General features: G+C 44.6%; 1 protein-coding gene across 4 annotated transcripts in view; it reads right to left on the reverse strand.

Annotated features, from left to right (window-relative positions):
* BRD3 (bromodomain containing 3) overlaps positions 1–18,261 on the reverse strand; it is a 52,607-nt gene that overhangs the window by 27,785 nt on the left and 6,561 nt on the right. For all 4 annotated transcript variants that reach the window (XM_038375075.2, XM_038375074.2, XM_038375076.2 and 1 more), the window contains exon 2: positions 1,244–1,558. In XM_038375075.2, coding sequence (XP_038231003.1) covers positions 1,244–1,444 — 201 coding nt within the window. In that variant the 5' untranslated portion in view covers positions 1,445–1,558. The remainder of the gene's footprint in view (positions 1–1,243; positions 1,559–18,261) is intronic.

The raw sequence follows: 18,261 nt of genomic DNA on the forward strand, positions 1-18,261 counted from the left end.
ATGGAACATGGTTTCAACCCAGCTGTCCCCTGCACCTGGTTATAAACGTAGTTTTGGTTTGTAGCACAGAATGGAATAATGTCATCTTTTGTCACTAGACCAAACACGTAAGAACATAAAATGGCCACACTGGGTCAGACCAATGGTCCATCTAGCCCAGAAACCTGTCTTCTGACAGTAGCCGGTGTCAGATGCTTCAGAAGGAATAAACAGAAGAGGGCAATTATCAAGTGATCCATCCCCTGTCATCCAGTCCCAGCTTCTGGCAGTCAAGAGGTTTGGGGACGTGCAGAGCATGGAGTTGCCTCCCTGATCATGTTGGCTAATTGGACCTATCTTCCATGAACTTATCTAATTCATTTTTGAATACACCTGTGATCCAGTGGATGCTAGAAACTGGGGCCATTTCTGTAGCCAAAGTTGGGAACAATCGTATTAGTTGTAGCACAGACAAGATCTTAAAATGGATCCACTGAACTTCAAAAAGCTGTGTTACCAGCTTACTTTAAGGATTGCCTCTGAAATGGGTAACACTTCAAAAGTGGGTATGAGAAGGAAGAGTCACAGCATCAGCTGATGAACATTAGCAAACAGTTCAGTGCTACTTCCTGAAATACTGCTTTCCAAGGGCTTCCGCTTTATCAGGTGCCTAACCAGGCAGCTGTAGATGCTGCGATGACCTTTCTTGTACAGACCAAGCCAAAAAGTTAAGAGAGTGTGACATTAAGTGAAAACACTATTTCAGTTCTTTAGTGTTCCATCTCCTATTCCTGACTCAAAGATTTCAGGGACACCGTCTGCTCTTGGAAAACCCATTGCATAATTCCAAAAAGCAGTCCTTATGCTCTTTCCTTGAGCATACGTCAGAAGCTATTAAGGTAACGTTCTAATCTACAACAAAAACTCAAAAATAGCAGAGGCCTGAGAGCTTCTTAATAAACAGAACCAAAAAAGAAAATTAAAAAAAAATCCATCTAATAATGCATCAGAGTTAATGTAACTTCTACTAGTTACGAAGAAGTCAGGTCTGTGAAAGGTCTTCTGAAATTTAGGGTACTGGGAAACGAATGACTACCCCACTCATTTCGCTATGCAGGGGCCAGTGCTCAGCACGGCAACTCTGCGGTGGTGGGGAATCAGAAGGAACCTAACAACATTTCACTTCACATGAGCAGAAATTGCACATCGCTAAAGCAGAGCTCTCCTGGCAGAGGACACAAAGCAAAGGAAACAGAATACTTACTGGTAAATTCAATTTAATTGCATCGACGGGTTGGTAGAAGGGCCAAGCAAACTGATGCTTCCACAAGGTCTTCACCACAACATTTTGCATGTACTGCAACTGGTTGGTCTTCCGCCCAGGCTTGTTGGGGTTGGTGACTTCTGGGGGGGGTGGATTGACAGGGCCCTGTGGAGCCTGTATCGCTGATGTGACAGTCGACATTTTCCTACCTCTGGGTCTCACTTACTGTCGCAGCAGCAACTAGGAGATTCTCTGTCTTCCTTTATGCTCCCTGAATGGGATTGACATCCCATTTCCAGGGACCAACCATGCAACCTAGACCAGGAGAGAGAGGAGGAAGAGGTGGAGTATAAATACAGACATTTAATTGAAACATACATGTTCAAAAACAATACACACGGTAGAAGTGGCTAATCCCAACCCCTTCACCTGATCCACTGCATTTGCTGTCAAGCTCAGATACCATAATGATGGGCATGGTACAAAAACCTAGATGCATAGATTAGATCAGCAGTTCCCAAACCCATGGTCTGCAGAGCACTTGCTAGTGATCTACAGCAAACTGGCTGGTCTCATGATGCTGGCTCTTGCTCCTTGTTTCATCGGCTTCTACCAGCATCTCAGATATTCATTGCAAAAAAGAATCTCGACTGCACAGAAGCAGCTGGAAACAAAGAGAGGGAGCCAGCTGTACTGTACACAAATATTTGCTGTAATGCCCTAGATACATCGCATCATTGAGAATTGGATCTTGACTGGAAGGGGAGGTGGTCTGATTAATTGCTAAAGGAAGATGGCCCCAGAGAGTCTCTCTCTATTTAGATGCGCTCCATACCACGAAGCTCTTTAGGGCAAGGTCCGTCTCTTACTACGCTGACTACAACGTTCACCCAATTTCCCACGGGGGTATCAAAGGTTCTCCTGCAATTCAAATAATCAAAGTTTGTCAGCCCCTGGAACAGACAGGCAGACAGATTATTCCGTTCTGTCTTTTAATAGCACATCTGAAATATGAATACACACAAAATTAAATTATTTTGGTCCAGGTTTTCTCTAGCACGCTCCTGGGTGACAAACGCTCTAGCATCATTATGTCTTGGATACCACACTGTAAACAGCTTTGTTTTGTCATCTTCCATAAACATTTGATAGTTCAACCCACATCAGAACCACAGCAACATTTTTTCACGGCAAAGAGACCACGCACGCTTTCTAATGGCAAAATATTTTAAATACGTTCAGACAAGTACACAAATACTCTCACTGACATATGTTTCTAGGCTATGTGATGAAAACCCAGTCACAAAGGTGGAAATACAGAAGCAGCAATGAAATGTGTAGAGGGGTGTGTGAAGACACATCCAAGACAAAATTCTCATTTAATGTATTTTTAACCATCATAGCTGAAAATCAAGACTAAGTATAGAACTTCAGCCTACCCTCTGTGCAGCTGATTAGATGGCAGTAAACACTGAACACTTACTTAATTTAGGGGAGTTTTACAAAAATAGATTGTGCATAGAAACATACATGCATCTACATTAAAGAGAGGAATGATTAAATATAAATATTCTCAGTTGTACGCAGGGAGCCAAGGCATGAGCTTACACAGAAGGAGAGCATACCACGAACCTTGCTGTAACCACGAGAACAAAGTCAAAAGTATTTTGTGATGGCAATGGGATAGTGACATAAGAGGCAACACGGCCAATCAGACGCCGCTTTGGGCTCCAAAATAGAATGCACAGAGCCAATCAGGACCCAGCTTTTCTGTGCCCAGGAGGAGCTATTTCAAAAACGGTTTGGTGGAGAAAAGTGTTTAATCCTAAACAAACCCATGTCTGGTGTGAGCACGGGTGTGCAGAACACGGGAGCCCACCTACGATGTGTATGTAGAAAACAGGAGCCCACGTATGAATCTAACCAGCATCCATTCACAGGATGTAAAAATCCTCTTACATCCTAAGAAGGTGTAATAAACCCCATCATCAGCTCTACTTCCAGAAACTGAAGGGCCTGCAATAGGAAGATTCATCCCCTTTTCTCTGACACCATGGAATCCGTGGGGTTCAAGCTCCATGGGGCAAGGAAAGGTAGGTGTGGGGCCATTCTCTGCAGCACTGTTCCTCTCAACCTTCACGTAAGGGTAATGCTGTCTCCCAATTGTGTCCCCTTTCCACAGTGAAAACCTCCAGCTAAGAGGGTTTTGTTTTTGTCGAGTGTCATTGGCAGACAGACTGGATGGGAGCCCCAGGTTGGTGGGGTGACTGGAAAAACAGCGACACTGGTGTGATCTGGTCAACATTTTTCAAATTTCACAAAGTGGATTTAATTCAGCATTTCAAACTTTGAAATACAAACAGGAAAAAAATGTTTTCACAACAGTTTCCCATTTATTGACAAAATATTTCAAAATTTTGAATTTCAAGAAAAAAAAACCCAACAAATCCAAAAGGAATTTTAAAAAAATTAAATGTCATAATGTTTTCCCCTCCCTTTTATCCTCCTCAACCCCAGCTCTGAACTGGGACTCTGTGCAGATTTCAGACACCCACCGACAGAGCGCCATATATTATCTAAGCAACACATATAACCCTGACTGCAGCCCTGGGGCACATCCTTCGAATCTAATGTTCACTTCAGTGGTTTGGTTAATGAGCTGAATCCCCTTCCAAGACTGAAAGAAAAAACAAGAAAATTTGGGAACTAACTTTTTGAGGCAACCTTCACTGCAGGGTATCGGTCACTTTTTTTAACTCTATGTACCACATCTCAAGATTGCCTTCTATCGTGTTTTTAAATTATTGAGGATAAACGCATGATCTTCAACAACAACAACAAAAATCCTGGTTTTGTAAGAACTTCCTGCATCTTCCTGTCCTGTTTTCATAACATGCTAACTTGAAGAGATGTTCTTTTTTTAAAGCACTGGACTAGCATCCAGGAGATGGGGGGTTCAACTTTCTGTGTGGTCTCAGGAAAGACACTGAATTTTTCTGTGCTTCATTTCCTCATCTGTACAACGGGGATAATAATATTGCCTTTCTACCTTATTTTGTCAATCTTGTCTAATTAGATGTAAACTCTTTGGGATGGGCGCTTTCTCTTACTATGCTTTTTCTAAAAGATACGCTCCAGTGCAACAAGAATTAATTCAGGGAAGTTCTATGGCCAGTATTATAAAGAAGTCCAGACTAGGTGATCACAGGGGTCACTCGAGGCTTTATAATCTTTGAACATGTGTGTTTCTATAGCACCTAGCACAGTGGGGTGCTGATCTTAGTAGCGGCCTCTCGGCAGCACCGTAATATGAACAATAATTAAGTAAAAATTAATTACATAAACCAGAAAGGATCTTTTAAAACTTTCGTTTAAATATCAAGAAAGTTAAGCACATTAGGGAGAACAGGAGGTGGGATAGTGACATCAGAGGCAACTCGGCCAGTCCTCCTACAATTGACCCTAACTAATTTGCATACTGCAATCCCATTGACTACAATTAAAGATGGCTCTAAACCAAAACTCTGCATATCAATGCTGCTGAATGTGTGACCATTCAAATCCTTGATCTTGCAGCCTTGAGACCAGCTCTAGTTAAAATGTGCATATTTCTGTGGTTTTCGTACTGTAAAAGCAACACCACTGGAAATAGTCATTACTAGCATACAGAAGGCCTTAATGTGTATTTACCAGCTGATTCACCACTGTGAATGTGAACATTCAGAGTATGTCAGAGCTGAGAGAGAACTTCTCCCTCTAGCAGGGCCTGGGAGTTTTGCTGTATGATTTATTATGTATAGAAACACAAGAAGATGCTGGCTACTCAGTTCAGGTGAGTTTTTATCTCGTCTTATGTCCAAGTAGCCCAGTCCTAATCCAGCCCTATCACAGACTGGAGCCCAGAAACACCAACATTTGCCAACATTCCCCCCCCCCCCACACACACACACACTCAAAATAGTATTTATCTGTAGATGTGTTTCACCATTCAATGGGTCACAGGTCTGTCAGACCATTTATACAGAGACTCAGCCTACTTTATTCACTTAGGAGAGAAAGAACTGTAATAGTTTGTTATGCTCTCAGCACACATACTGAGAAATTAGATAAAAACAAATACTCTTGCAGGAAGGTTCCAACATAACACTATTTTATTTCTTATCATTCAGAACAACACACAAGAAGCTAAAATCAGAGAGAGAGAAAACAGGCTGCTCCCTAAGGCAGCCAGGCACAACCAGAACTTTCCAGAACTCACTCTGCAACTGCATGCTTTCTTACAGAGTCCCTGAGCCCGCAAGCAGGACTAGGACTGCCACCCCACCACAGCCACTCCAAGTGACAGCTTTCAATTCCAACACAGTCCTCAAGACACCACACAGCCCTATTCCCTGCCATCCACGCAGGCTGGACAGAGTTATTTTCCATGTGCAGTATCACCCATTATGTGCTAGGCACTTTCCAAATGCTTAAGGATGGTCCCTGCTCTGAGGAGCTCACAGGCTAAGGGCAGACAGACAAGCAGACAGGGTAATGCCAGATGTTGCAATTTGCAAGGTTCCCGAGACCTAATTATGCTTGGAAGACATGGTCCCTGCCCTGTGAAACACACCAGGACACCTAGAGGAAAGTTCAATCACACACAGGGTTTAAAGAAGATTGAAACAGGAGCAGAAATTCTTAGGAAACACAAGGTGGAAGGGATGCTCCCTCCTGCTCTCACTCTCCCAAACCAGAAAGGGGAGGAGAAGCCCTTCCTGTGCTTTGGGTAGAGGAGGTGAAGTTGTGCTCTCCCTCAATGCCCCTTCCTTGAACCCTCGCCTGAATAGATTCCCGTTTGTTTGCCACAGGGGTTGCTTTGATTTAGCTTTTCTTCTCTTTTTTTTTTTTTTTTACTTCTCTTGCCCCCATCTTTAAATGATAAGCAAACGGTGGGGTAGCAGCTTTTGAGGAATTTGGAACAGGAGAGGGTTAGCAGCCAGCAGGCAGGGATGAGGAGGGGATTCCAGAGGGTGCAGCGTGGGAGCTGGCATGAAGCAAGGGCAGGGGAAGCTTAGCTTGTTTGCAGTCTTTAGTTTGGGGTGAAGTCTGGTCATTTATTAAATGCATGCACAACACCCAGCCCAGTGGGGCCCTGATCTTGGCTGGGGTCTCTGGGTGCTACTGGAATAGAAGTGCTCAATCCTAACAACAACAGGCAAAGAGAGTGTGGAGGTGGGATTCATGGGAGCAGCAAAGGGGATGAATGCGATTAGGGGTCCCCCTTCCCTTTGGCTTTCCTATTGGCATAACTCCAGCTCCGCGAGAAACTCTCCCGCTGACAGAGCGCTGTCCCTTCCGGCGTGTAGGTCGGTGTACCTTCCATCGCTTCAAGGGCATGGCTTATTCACACCCCTGAGCGACATAAATTATACCAACGTAAGTGGTAGTGCATACGGGCCCTGAGAGACCAGAATGTGTCCAACAAACCTCCTGATATTTTGCTGATGAGACTCGCGCACCAAAACCAATGTACGTCTTGTTGCACGGCCACTGGCAGAAGTAAAAACACAGCTCTAGGCCTTCGCTTTGACTGCAGTGTATGTTGATGCACACGGGGTGAAATTTTTGACCCAGGCAGAGGTCTGCCGCAAAACCTAAATTATTATTTACTATTTGTATTACTGTAGTGCCTCCACCCCTAGTGATGGGCCAGGATCCCATTGTGCTAGGCACTGTGCAAACACAGAACAAAGACTGTCCCTGCTCCAAAGAGCTTACAGAGTGAAATTAAGTAGCGTGTGGCTCAGACTGTAAAGCCCCAATTCAGCAGAGCAATTGAGCACATGCTTAAGTCTCATTGACATCAACCATCAATTATTTGGACAGCAATAGCATGCAAGAGCCCCAGGCATGGACCATTGTGCTAAATGCTGTACAGACACTAAACAGAATGGCGGTCACTGCCCCAGAAGAACTTACCATCTTAGAAAGAGCTTAGCATGTACTTAAATGATTTACTGAACAGAGACAGACTTAAGCATGTGTTTAACTTCGTGCATATATGTGTAAGTGCCTTGCTGATTAGGGCCTAAACTCAGACTCATATTAGCCCTTGAGCAATATTTTTACATTTTAAATAATCTCATTTCCCCTTTATAGTCCCCAGCTCTGTAATTCTGAGTAACAATAAAAATGGCTCTTGCGGTTTTTGGCTGCCTATCTACAATTACTGACATCGCCATTTTAAATCTGACCCTGGCACCACTAAACGTAAGGCCCAGCTCTGTCTATTGTAGGAGATTGCTCCCAGTTTTACCAAAACATCAAAAACAAAACCTGAGCCCAAACTTGCAGACAAATTTTTGCTTCCACTGAGTCAGTCTGTTCCACTTAAATGCCCTGCAGCCTCCCCCACCATGAAATCCATCAAGGCTGCGGGTTTTGGCTCCTCACTCAGCCAGCCTAGTCATCAGACACACAGCCGGGCTTAGAGGATTTTTCTTTTCTTTTTTAGCTTTGCGTGGTGTGCATGGGTCAGTCGCCAGAGCGACAGTTGGCCTGAAGAAATCATGTTAATAATTCCCTCCGTCCTGAGGATAACATCTCACCCCACTGATGGAGCCCACGGGCTGGGGGAGCCTGTTTGAAAATAAGCTATAAAGCCCCGTGAAACGTGCATCGTGCCAGTAAGCCTGCTGCTTTGGCTAACAGTTCTGCCACTTCCTTTGGCAACGTGGAACACTGAACAGACTGCTCACTCCACTGCTGCTCTTTGTGGAGCAAAGGAGGGTGGGTTTTCTTAAAACTTGTCCTTATTGCAAACTAAAAGGGGAGGTACTTTCTATTCACGTCTGAGCTCACCAACTCTTTCTTACTGCAGCAGTTTGCACGGTTACTTTGACAGAGATGAGAAACAGAAAGAGACCCAACCCACCCAGAAATGAGAATATAAATCTTTCGGGAGGGGGATGTGGGGGGGGGGGTGGGAAATAGGACCCTGCTTCAATCAGGAGCCCCAATGACTTCAATGGGTCTCCCACTCCGTGGAGCTCGATCAGGGCTGGAGATCGTTTATCTGACAGCCCCTCCCTTAGGGGCTCCCGAGAAAATAAAAAAGGGACTTAGAAAAATCCTTCCCCGCCTCCTGCCCTTCCAGAGCCCTTCAAACAACCTTTGGGCAGCTTTCAGCAGCTAGTGACACACGGGAGTAGGAAGCTGTGCTTCAAATGCTAGGCGTGTGCAATTCACAAACAGGACTTGGAGATGGCCAGTCGCTCGAAGTCAGCACTTGCCAGATAATGCGACACAAACCTTAAGCCACCCCTTAAAACTTGGGAGGAAAAGTGGAGAATCCTTGCAGCTGGCATCATGACAGGAAACTGGGATTTTGCTTTAGGATGCCACTTTGTTACACTGCAGATCCCATGATCTGAAAGTCCCCATTGGCCTCTGTTGTTGTTATTGTTTCCCAGCTCACTAACTCCAAATGCCATGGATTTATTTGTTAATCAGAATAACTCCAGCTAAAGTCTGAGATTCCGAGTTATGGTCACAACTCTGCCCTTAGCTCACCTCTGCGCGAGAGAGGAAAGAAAACAGCGAGGGGAGCTTAAATCAGTTACTTGGGGTTTCGACTGGGACGTTTAATACTCGCTTGATTATTTTGAAGGATTTTGCCCCATTGGTCTCTCGCTGGAGATTATACGAGCAGGTGTTTCCTCCGCAGGAGCCAGGGGGTCCCTTAGGTAAATACAGATGGCCAAGATTTTCAGAAGCAAGCGGCGATTTCCAGGAGCTTCATTTTTGGACACCCAACTTGAGATACCTACCGGGGTCTGATCTGCAGAGGACACGTGCTCAGCGCATGCTGAAAAAATCAGGCCTTGTAAGGATGCCTCAAACAGGCACGCAAGGCTACTAGTTAGTATTGGAAATTGTGTATGTGTTGGCAGCACTGAGAACAGTTTTTTGGCCACCATTAATGAACGGAGGGTCTACCAGATAAATCTAGACAGAAGTATTTATTCCTGGTGGTGTATTAATGTTGCGATACGCCTTACCAACCCCCTTCAGAGCTCAGTTTCTTATACAGTTCCTGAAAGTATCCAGACATGGGCCATGCACCTTCTGTAAAGAACCTACTGCACAGAGACCTGCGGCTTTTAAAAGCTGTCATACCGGGAACAACAGAAATAATCTCCAAACATTTTGTTAGGGCAGGCGTCACCAAGTGGTGCTGTCACCCACTGTTCTTTTTTGCAGGGCGCGAGCCAGTTTTGACTCTTGGAAAGACATGCTTTGTTGCTGTTAGTTTTGAGGTTCCACACGGTTTTAGTGAAGAGGCTTCAGGAAACAAGGAGCTAAATGAGCAGCAGAAGAGTGTGCTCTCTGTCTGGGACTCCTAACTGGAGTCAGTTCTAGAGGCAGAGTTGCCCCTGGGAACCAGGTGTCGGCACTGGGCTGAGATTCCTGAAAGAAGGGATTGCACTCCATGCTGTTTGACCATTTCATTTCAAGACTAGGGTACATGTGCAAATAAAGCTGCAGCTGATTTCTGCTCTGCCGGGCAGCTGACCTGCTAGGCCCAGCACATCCTACCACTTGGCAAACAGGTGCTGGAAAGAAAGACTGGTATCAGAAGAAGGGGTAACAATGTGAAGATTATATTTTAAAATGCTCACACACACACTGCAGTGGAACCACTGACCCGATTTCATTTTTTTCTTGTTAATATTTTTCAAAACAGTTTGGGCCACTCCTGGTCTATGCTGAGCTCTCTCTTAACAGAGATGGAGACAAACTAACCAGTAGGCTAAATGCCAAGGATTTTGGAATGGAAATACTGGACAGAATGATGCAACCAGTTTTAATCTTAGAGGTATTTCAGTAGGGGTACTATTTCCAAACACTCCCGGGCCCACCGCTGCAGCTCTAATGACAGTAGATCAGATCAAAGCAACATGACGATTAAAATGCCAGCAACCACCTGGAGCTGTGTATACCATCGACAGAGCCCCATCATCAGAGCCACAGCCATGGCCACTGTAGCCATAAAAGTCGAAGCGTAGATGTAGCCCGTGCTAGGTGAGTAGAGATCTTTGTCTCCCACTAGTGGCACGTGTCTGCTAAGGCTGCCAACTACAAAAAATACAGCCTAATCCACAGCACTCCCACTGACTTCAGTGAATGCTGGACAAACTGGTAGCAGCTCATGCGTGACCCAAGTGAGCTCAGTTACATATTCACAGCCCAAGGGGGGCAATTCTGGTTATATCTTCTCCTGTCTGGCAAACTCTGCAGTTCCAGATTTTGCATCGTTTCTATCTATGGGATGTTCCTTGTTTCTAGCCTTCCTTCGGTTGTGGGGTCTGGTGCTTGTAATCCTTTCAACATAAAAGAAGCAAAGAATTTGCTCCTCAACCTTTGCTAACCATTGCTACTCCTCCTATGTTTTAGACTAGTCATGACAGCAAACCATCCGATGAAGTGAGCCGTAGCTCACGAAAGCTTATGCTCTAATAAATTTGTTAGTCTCTAAGGTGCCACAAGTACTCCTTTTCTTTTTGCGAATACAGACTAACACGGGCTGCTACTATGAAACCTGTCATTTATTGTACTGTAAACCTCAAGATTACTAAACACTTTTCATCCAAGCATCCTCCCCAAATGCGTTGCAAATGGGAAATTCAGCCCCACGATATCCTGAGATTCCCTCATTTTACTGCTGTGGGTGCGGGGAATGGAGGCACAGAGAGGCTAAACAACTTGCCCCCTTGGTCATCATTCATCATTTCAGCAGAACAGCTGGGAACAGAACCCAGGATTCCAGCTTGCCAGTCCCCTGCTCCAGCCACTAGACAATACCACGGCTGCTCACAGAGCAGAGTTGGAAAATCTCATTTGCTCAGGGTGACAGCAGGCTCAAGAGTGGACATGGGAACAGAGAGTTATAAGAATGGCCATACTGGGTCAGACCAAAGGTCCATCAAGCCCAGTATGCTGTCCTCTGACAGTGGCCAATGGCAGGTGCCCCAAAGGGAATGAACAGAACAGGTCATCATCAAGTGATCCATGCCCTGTCACCCAATCCCAGCTTCTGGAAAACAGAGGCTAGGGACACCATTCCTGCCCACCCTGGCTAATTGCCATTGATGGACCTATCCTCCATGAATCTGTCTAGCTCCCTTTTGAACCCTGTTATAGCATTGGCCTTCACAACACCCTCTGGCAAGGAGTTCCAGAGGTTGATAGGCTCCTTTCTCAGGGGGAGGATAAGAGAAGAGGGGAACCTGGAACCACTCGGTTCTTTTTCTGGAAGGGGAGAGAGAGCAGAGCAGGCCAGAGCGGTAGACCATTTCAGTGTAGGTGCCTGATCTGACTCCCTGGGAAGTCACTGTGAATCTTCCCACTGGCTCCAGAGGGAACAGACAGGGCTGTGAATCAGAAACAAGGGTTGGTGATAGAGCAGAACAAACTGGAGGAAAAGGGGCATATACGGGCAAGGAGGGAGAGAGACACTGCAGGGAAGGGGGAAAAGGAAACGGGACGAACACTGAGAAAAGGGGAAGAAAGGACACACCATGATCTAGGATTGGAAGAAAAAGGAGGATAGATATGGCAAAGGAGACAGAGTAAGTTAACTTCCCATTTAACAGATTTGTAACACGTAATTGACGTTGTTATTAAATTAATCACCAGCGGCCTGAACACAGCTGCTGTATTCTTTCAAATTACAGGGATGAAATAGAAGGGCTGGTTCCACCACCCCACTCCACCCCCATCTTAGTCCCTATTTTCATTATAGCAGAGCCTAGAAACCCCAATCAGAGACCAGGGCTCTGCTGCACTAGGTGCTGTCCAAGAGGTGCAGTAAAGGGTCAGTCCCTGTCCAAAGAGAGACTGCATCTTTCTGAACGACAAGACACAACGGGGGGGGGGGGGGGAATACGAACCAGTGGGTAGTGACGGGTGGTGGTGAGGGAGGGAGACAAGGTAACAGTCTGAGCATGGTTTCTGCGAGTACCATTTAGCTCACCAGACAGCGGTTTTAGGCCATGGCAGCAGAGGTGTGTAGAGGTGAGTATGATTGGGACTTTTTGAATTTTTTTCCACAAAGGGGTGGCAGCACAAGAGATACTTGATTTGTTACTCAGTCTGTAAGTGCTTTGGAGACAGACCCCATCTTTTTGTTCTGTGTCTGTACAGCACCTGGCACTATGGGACCCTGGTCGACAACTGGGCACCTCAGTGCTATGGCAAGACAAATAATAAATAATAATATGGGATGTAGGGTCCATTCTTTAATAATTTTCCTGACAAATGAGCAGACAGTGAAACTCCAGCTGTAGGGATATAGAAGGAGAGCCCAGACTAATTTCAGTGCATCACATTTCCCTTTGTTTCATTTCCCATCGCCTTCCCCTGCGATCAGTCACACTTTGCATGCCGTTTGACAGCTTCATGCTAAATGTTCTTCCGTGCACATGGAATGCCATCTTTGAGCCCATCGCCAAGGCCTCCTACCTCCCCATTTTCAAATCCCTCCCAAAGCCCCACCTCTGCTGTCTTTAGGGAATCCAGCAGATTAATACTGAGAGGTCAAACATCTAAAACTAACCTTTGCCAAGACCTGGCCATGTACCACCTTGACACCTCTGCTTATTATTAGTATTACAGGAAAGCCTAGAAACTCCAGCCAAGATCAGAGTACCACACACAAACACATGCAGAGCTAGAGTCCCTGTCCCAAAGAACTTGCAGTCTATATATATATTATATATATATATACACATATATACATACATACATACATACACACACACACACACACACACACACACACACACAGACAAGGGGGGGGGAAGAAGGAAAACTTGCACAAGGTCACTAGCAGAACCAGGACTAGCACCCAGGTCTCCTGATTTCCACGACAGTGGTCTAATGGCTAGGGGCACACCATCTCCCATAGGCTGTCCCCTTCCTAAACTATCACTCTTTAAAGCAGGATCTCTAAAGGCCTGGACTCTACCTTCCTTTCCATCTGGAAACTGCCTCGGCCATTCTGTGCAATGCCAATAATGAACATTATTAAACATTCATCCTCCGACAGCGATCTTCTGGAAACAGACTTTCCAATTTCAGGCAAGAAAACTAGATTTCTGCTTTAAATAAAAAAAGACGGTGGCATTAGTACAAAGCACAGATGACACAGACATAATAGGAGCATTTGTGAACATCCAGAAAGCAAAACACAGGGTTCAGAACTCTAGCGGGATTATCGTACGTTTCCACTGTAGCAGGTTTTTTTCCTTTTAAAGGATGTGATCTACACTGTTAAACTAAAATGTAGAAATGCAGAAAAAGCAGCCAGTTCTTCCGCTTTTCAATCTGAGTATTGTGCTCAATGCACGTTTAGAAAGAGACCCACACACTCGCCTTGATTCAGTCGGATTTTATGTTAGGAAATTATGTACAGTCTTTCCGCTACAGTTAGCAGCGTTTGTCATAATTGTTTCCTTTCCCACACTCCCACTTCCAAAGAGAAAAGTTACTTGACAGAAAGCTTTTTGAAAAAGAAAAGCACACAGAGAACAATTCAACACTGTATGTAACAACTCCAAGCAGCACTACCACTGCGAAGAGCTACAGAAAAGAAGAGCTAAGCAGTGAAGGCACGGATCTGGAACTCCTGAGACCAGGGGTGATTTGCCCAAGGTCACGTGGTGCGTCAAGGCCAGCAGCACCAGGAATAAGTACGATACCAGTGTAGGTCCCTATAAACAGATCTCAATTAGGAAAGCTTTGAAGTACTTCCAGATTGTGCTTGTAGACACAACCAAATTCAACTTCCAGACGGATTCGTTTTTAAGGGGATATATGCAACAACATATCCCGTCTTCATTTTTTTTTTTTTTTTTAAAAAAGGCAGAGTAGTTCCAAAAGGTGGGATAGGCAGCCCAGGACATACAGAGGCAATGCAAGAAAAATGGGGTCCTATATTTGACTGGCTAGTCGGAAGATCATCGTCCCCATATACATCTGATATACAAAACGCGCAATACAGCTTTGTGTCGTCTGGTTACGCCTCACAATTCCTAACGCCTTCAGGAGAGCCAGACACATGGCCCTGGAGTGCATCTCATCCCAAGGTTCAGCTCAATGAGAACAATGATAATTAAGACGAAGTTCCAAACGCAGAGACAGAACTACATGCTGACTTGCTCAGAAGCATTTCATAAGACACAACAAAACTACTATGTTGATTCAACAGAAAGTAACTCCCGTCACCAAGATTTCCCGCCAACACATTCTTTGTGCTCGCAGTGGCTTCTCTTGCTCCAAAAATAAAACAAAATAAAGTCTCAGCTCATGAAATAGAATGGGTTTGCTGTAAGGCAAAAATATTAATGACGATGATTGTTCGCTTTTTAACTTAATTAACCCAAGACACAAAAACAAATCAGACTTTAATATTAAGGCTAGGGTTTTCCAATTGGGCCAGGTAAATGACGCACCCAATTCTCATTACAATGGGCTTCTAACGCCCTTAAACTCCTTTGAAAACCCAGGCTGAAAAGCAGAGGTACTTACTAACTCACACTGACGATAGGGAAACCCAACACAGGCTACAAAACTTTGCAAAATTAGTGAGTAAATAGACAAGATAAATAAGTGAGGAGGCTGTACCTTGTCAGAATCAGTGAACTAGTATTTTAGTTTTCATGATGGATACTTCATAGTAATTACACGTACTGAAATATATCTTAAAAGCAAAGACGACTTAGGTTATGTCTACACTGCGCACCTTACTATGGTGTGGTTGTGCTTTATCGCCGGGAGAGAGTTCTTTCGGCAACAAAATAAAACCAGCTCCAGTGAGGAGTGGTAGCTTCGTCACTGGGGCGTGGCTCCCGCGAACAAAGGGTAGACCACACTGGCGCTGTTCATCGTTAAAACTTTTGTTGTTCGGGTGGGTGTTTTTTCACACCCATGAGCGACAAAAGTTTTAGTGATGAAAGTGCCAGTGTAGACAAAGCCTTAGACTTTATCAACAAAAGTTGTACTGATTTAAACTACATTGGTTTAGAAACTAATTCATTTAAATTGGCTCAAACCCTTCACGTGGACTCTCTTCCACTGGTTTAAAAGTGCCTTAAATCAGTAAGGAATCAACTAAGGTCTTATCTCCACTTAAAAGATTTGCCGGAATAGCTTATACCAGTTCCCTGAACGATATAAGCTATACCAGCAAAACAAGAATTTTTTCCCATATCGCTGAGTCTACAATAGATCTTTTGCCAGAATAGCTATGTTGGCAAAACCACACCCCTAACTCACCGAACAATGCTGGCAAAACTGATAACTGTGGACCAGGCTTAAGCTACATAAAAAAAAGCGGCTTTTAGGGCATGTCTACACACTTAAGTACATCACCGTAGACACTCACTACAGTGACAGGAGGGGTTCTCCTGTAACTGTAGTTAATTCACCACCCCGAAAGATGGTAGCTAGGCTGACTGACCAATTCCATTGACCAAGCACTGTCTATACCAGGGGGTTAGGTCAGCATAGCTATTTCTCTCAGGGGCATGGATTTTTCACTCCCCTGAGACATGCAGCTATGCCAGTGTAAGTATTCACTGTAGACCAGCCCTTACTCTGGGCCTACCTACCATTTGAGTACAGTCTAACCATGTCAGTTGGGGGTCTGTTTTTTTTTGTTTTGTTTTTTTTTACTGATATAGTTATACTGGTACATCCCTACTGCGGACAAGCGTAAAGGTGCATGAAGCCATACCAGTATAAAATCTATAGCAGTTATACCAGTATAAAGATGCCTTATACGAGTACAACTTATTTCCCTTCCTGTATGAGAATAGCTATACCTGTAAAAGCATTTTTATTCCAGCATAACTATATCCACACTAGGAGCAACTTACCAGTTTAGGAAGGGGGCCTGTAACCTGAGCCCCACCACGCAAGGCTGAAGCCCTCAGGCTTTGGCTTCAACCCCGGGCGGTGGGGCTCGGGCTTCAGCCCCCAGCAAGTCTTACACCAGCCCAGGTGACCCCCATTAAAACAGGGTGGTGACCCACTTTGGGGTCCCGACCCACAGTTTGAGAACCGCTGCAATATACTATACTGGCAAAGCACTCCGAGTGTGGATGCAGCTATACAGGCAAAGCTGCGGTTTTACCAGTAAAGCTTCTTTCCCCACTGCTCCTAAACCAAAATAAACTATACTGATAAAAGGGTAGTTTTGCCAGTGTAGCTGTGTCAGCCCTAACAGCTTTTGCTGACACAGTTACGGTGGTCAAGGTTCACACCTCTTCACGCACCTGACTGACACAGCTAGGCAGGCTGAAGTCTGTAGTGTGGACATAGCCTACATACCAGCATAGTTATAGCAGTTCCACTTGTGTGTGTAGACAAGACCTTAAACCGAATAACAACTTCTATACAAGGGTTTGCACCAATTTAAATATTGGTTCAAATTCACACTGTAAATTATGCCAGGGCAACTTTTCCCTGCAGACAAAGCCTAGCTAAATAAATATGAGGCACTCTTAAATCAGTTTAAGAGCATCCGTGGAAGTGGGTTGCATCAATTTAACTAAATCTGTTTCTAAACCAATGTAAAGGTCTTGTCTATACAAGAAAATGGCACAGTTATAATTTAAAGGCGTGAATTTAAACCAATGTAATTGAACAGGCGCAAAAGGTTGTGTGTGGACACACTTATTTCGGTTTAAGAGTGGCTGGTTTTGTTTTAGCTTAAGTCAGTTAGGAACAAGTTTAATGAAACCATAAGCAGCCATTTTTAGGCCTTGCCTACACACAAAAGTGGTACTGTTTTAGGTATATAAGTATGATTAAAACAGTACAATCCCTGTAGTGGAGACTCAGATATACTCATATGAAGTGCTTATTCCCGTTTAGCTTATTCTCATACAGGAAGGGGAATAAACCATACCGGTATAGGGCACAGCATCTACACTAGGGGTTGTGCCAGTGTAAGTGGAAAAAATCACACACACCCTAACCAAAATAGTAACACTGGTGCAAAAACTGACTGTAGACCAGGCTTTATACTGAAAGGAGAGCTTCCACACAGGCTTCTGCACTGGTTTAACTAACTATATAGGATTCAAATTATACCAGTGCAACGTTCTCCTGTCGACAGGCTCTTAGTTAAATCAATGCACATTGTGCGTGTAGACAGTGCTGTGTAGAGATGTCTTGAAGCCCTATTTCTCATTTGTTAAAACTGTTTTAGCAAAGTTGAGCTCTTTCCGCACCACTGGCAAGAATGCATTAGCAGAAACAGGTGATTATTTTAAAAAGGTGGGTTTTCAGCAAAAAAAAACTCAGATTAAAAAGGCTTCTTAGAAAAGGAAGTTCCTCCCTTGCAGATGACTGCTATGCGGAGGAATGTCAGCCAGCTATAGGAATACACACAGGTTGTGTGAGCCTTGCTTGTACAATAGCCTAGCACGTAGGGAGCAAAGGGGGAAAAACAGTCCCTACTCCTGAGTGAGAACAGGGTTGGGACGGGCTGAGCAGCCTTACACTGGGAGTCAGAGGTTCTCCACTAGTAAGAGGACAAGTGGACCTCTTACTCACACTGGTAAACAGGTATACCCACATTGACTTGCACCGTATTCATGGGAGTTGGTAGCATCCCTACTCGTGTTGGAAGCACTATCTGGCCCTTTATTAGGGCACCCAGAACAGAACAGGGGTGCTCAGGAAACATACCTGGTGGAACATTCTCAAGGTGCAATGGCAACCATAAATGGGCCCAAGCCATGCAGGTTGGACCTAAACTTTCTCAAAGTTCAGAAGTGTTTGGATCAGTTACTTTCGTTCTGACCCATCTCCCAACTCCTTTAAATTTCATACCAAATAGTACTTTCTAGGCTCATTGTATTGATGAGGGGGAGGAGACAGCTGAGTTGCAACAAGAATGATGGGACTGGAAGGTGGGAAAGGATAAACAAATAAGTATTTTTACAGAGGCTACCCATGTGGCTGAT

Source organism: Dermochelys coriacea, chromosome 16, assembly GCF_009764565.3.
Source record: "Dermochelys coriacea isolate rDerCor1 chromosome 16, rDerCor1.pri.v4, whole genome shotgun sequence".
In the NCBI taxonomy this organism is placed as follows: domain Eukaryota; kingdom Metazoa; phylum Chordata; order Testudines; family Dermochelyidae; genus Dermochelys; species Dermochelys coriacea.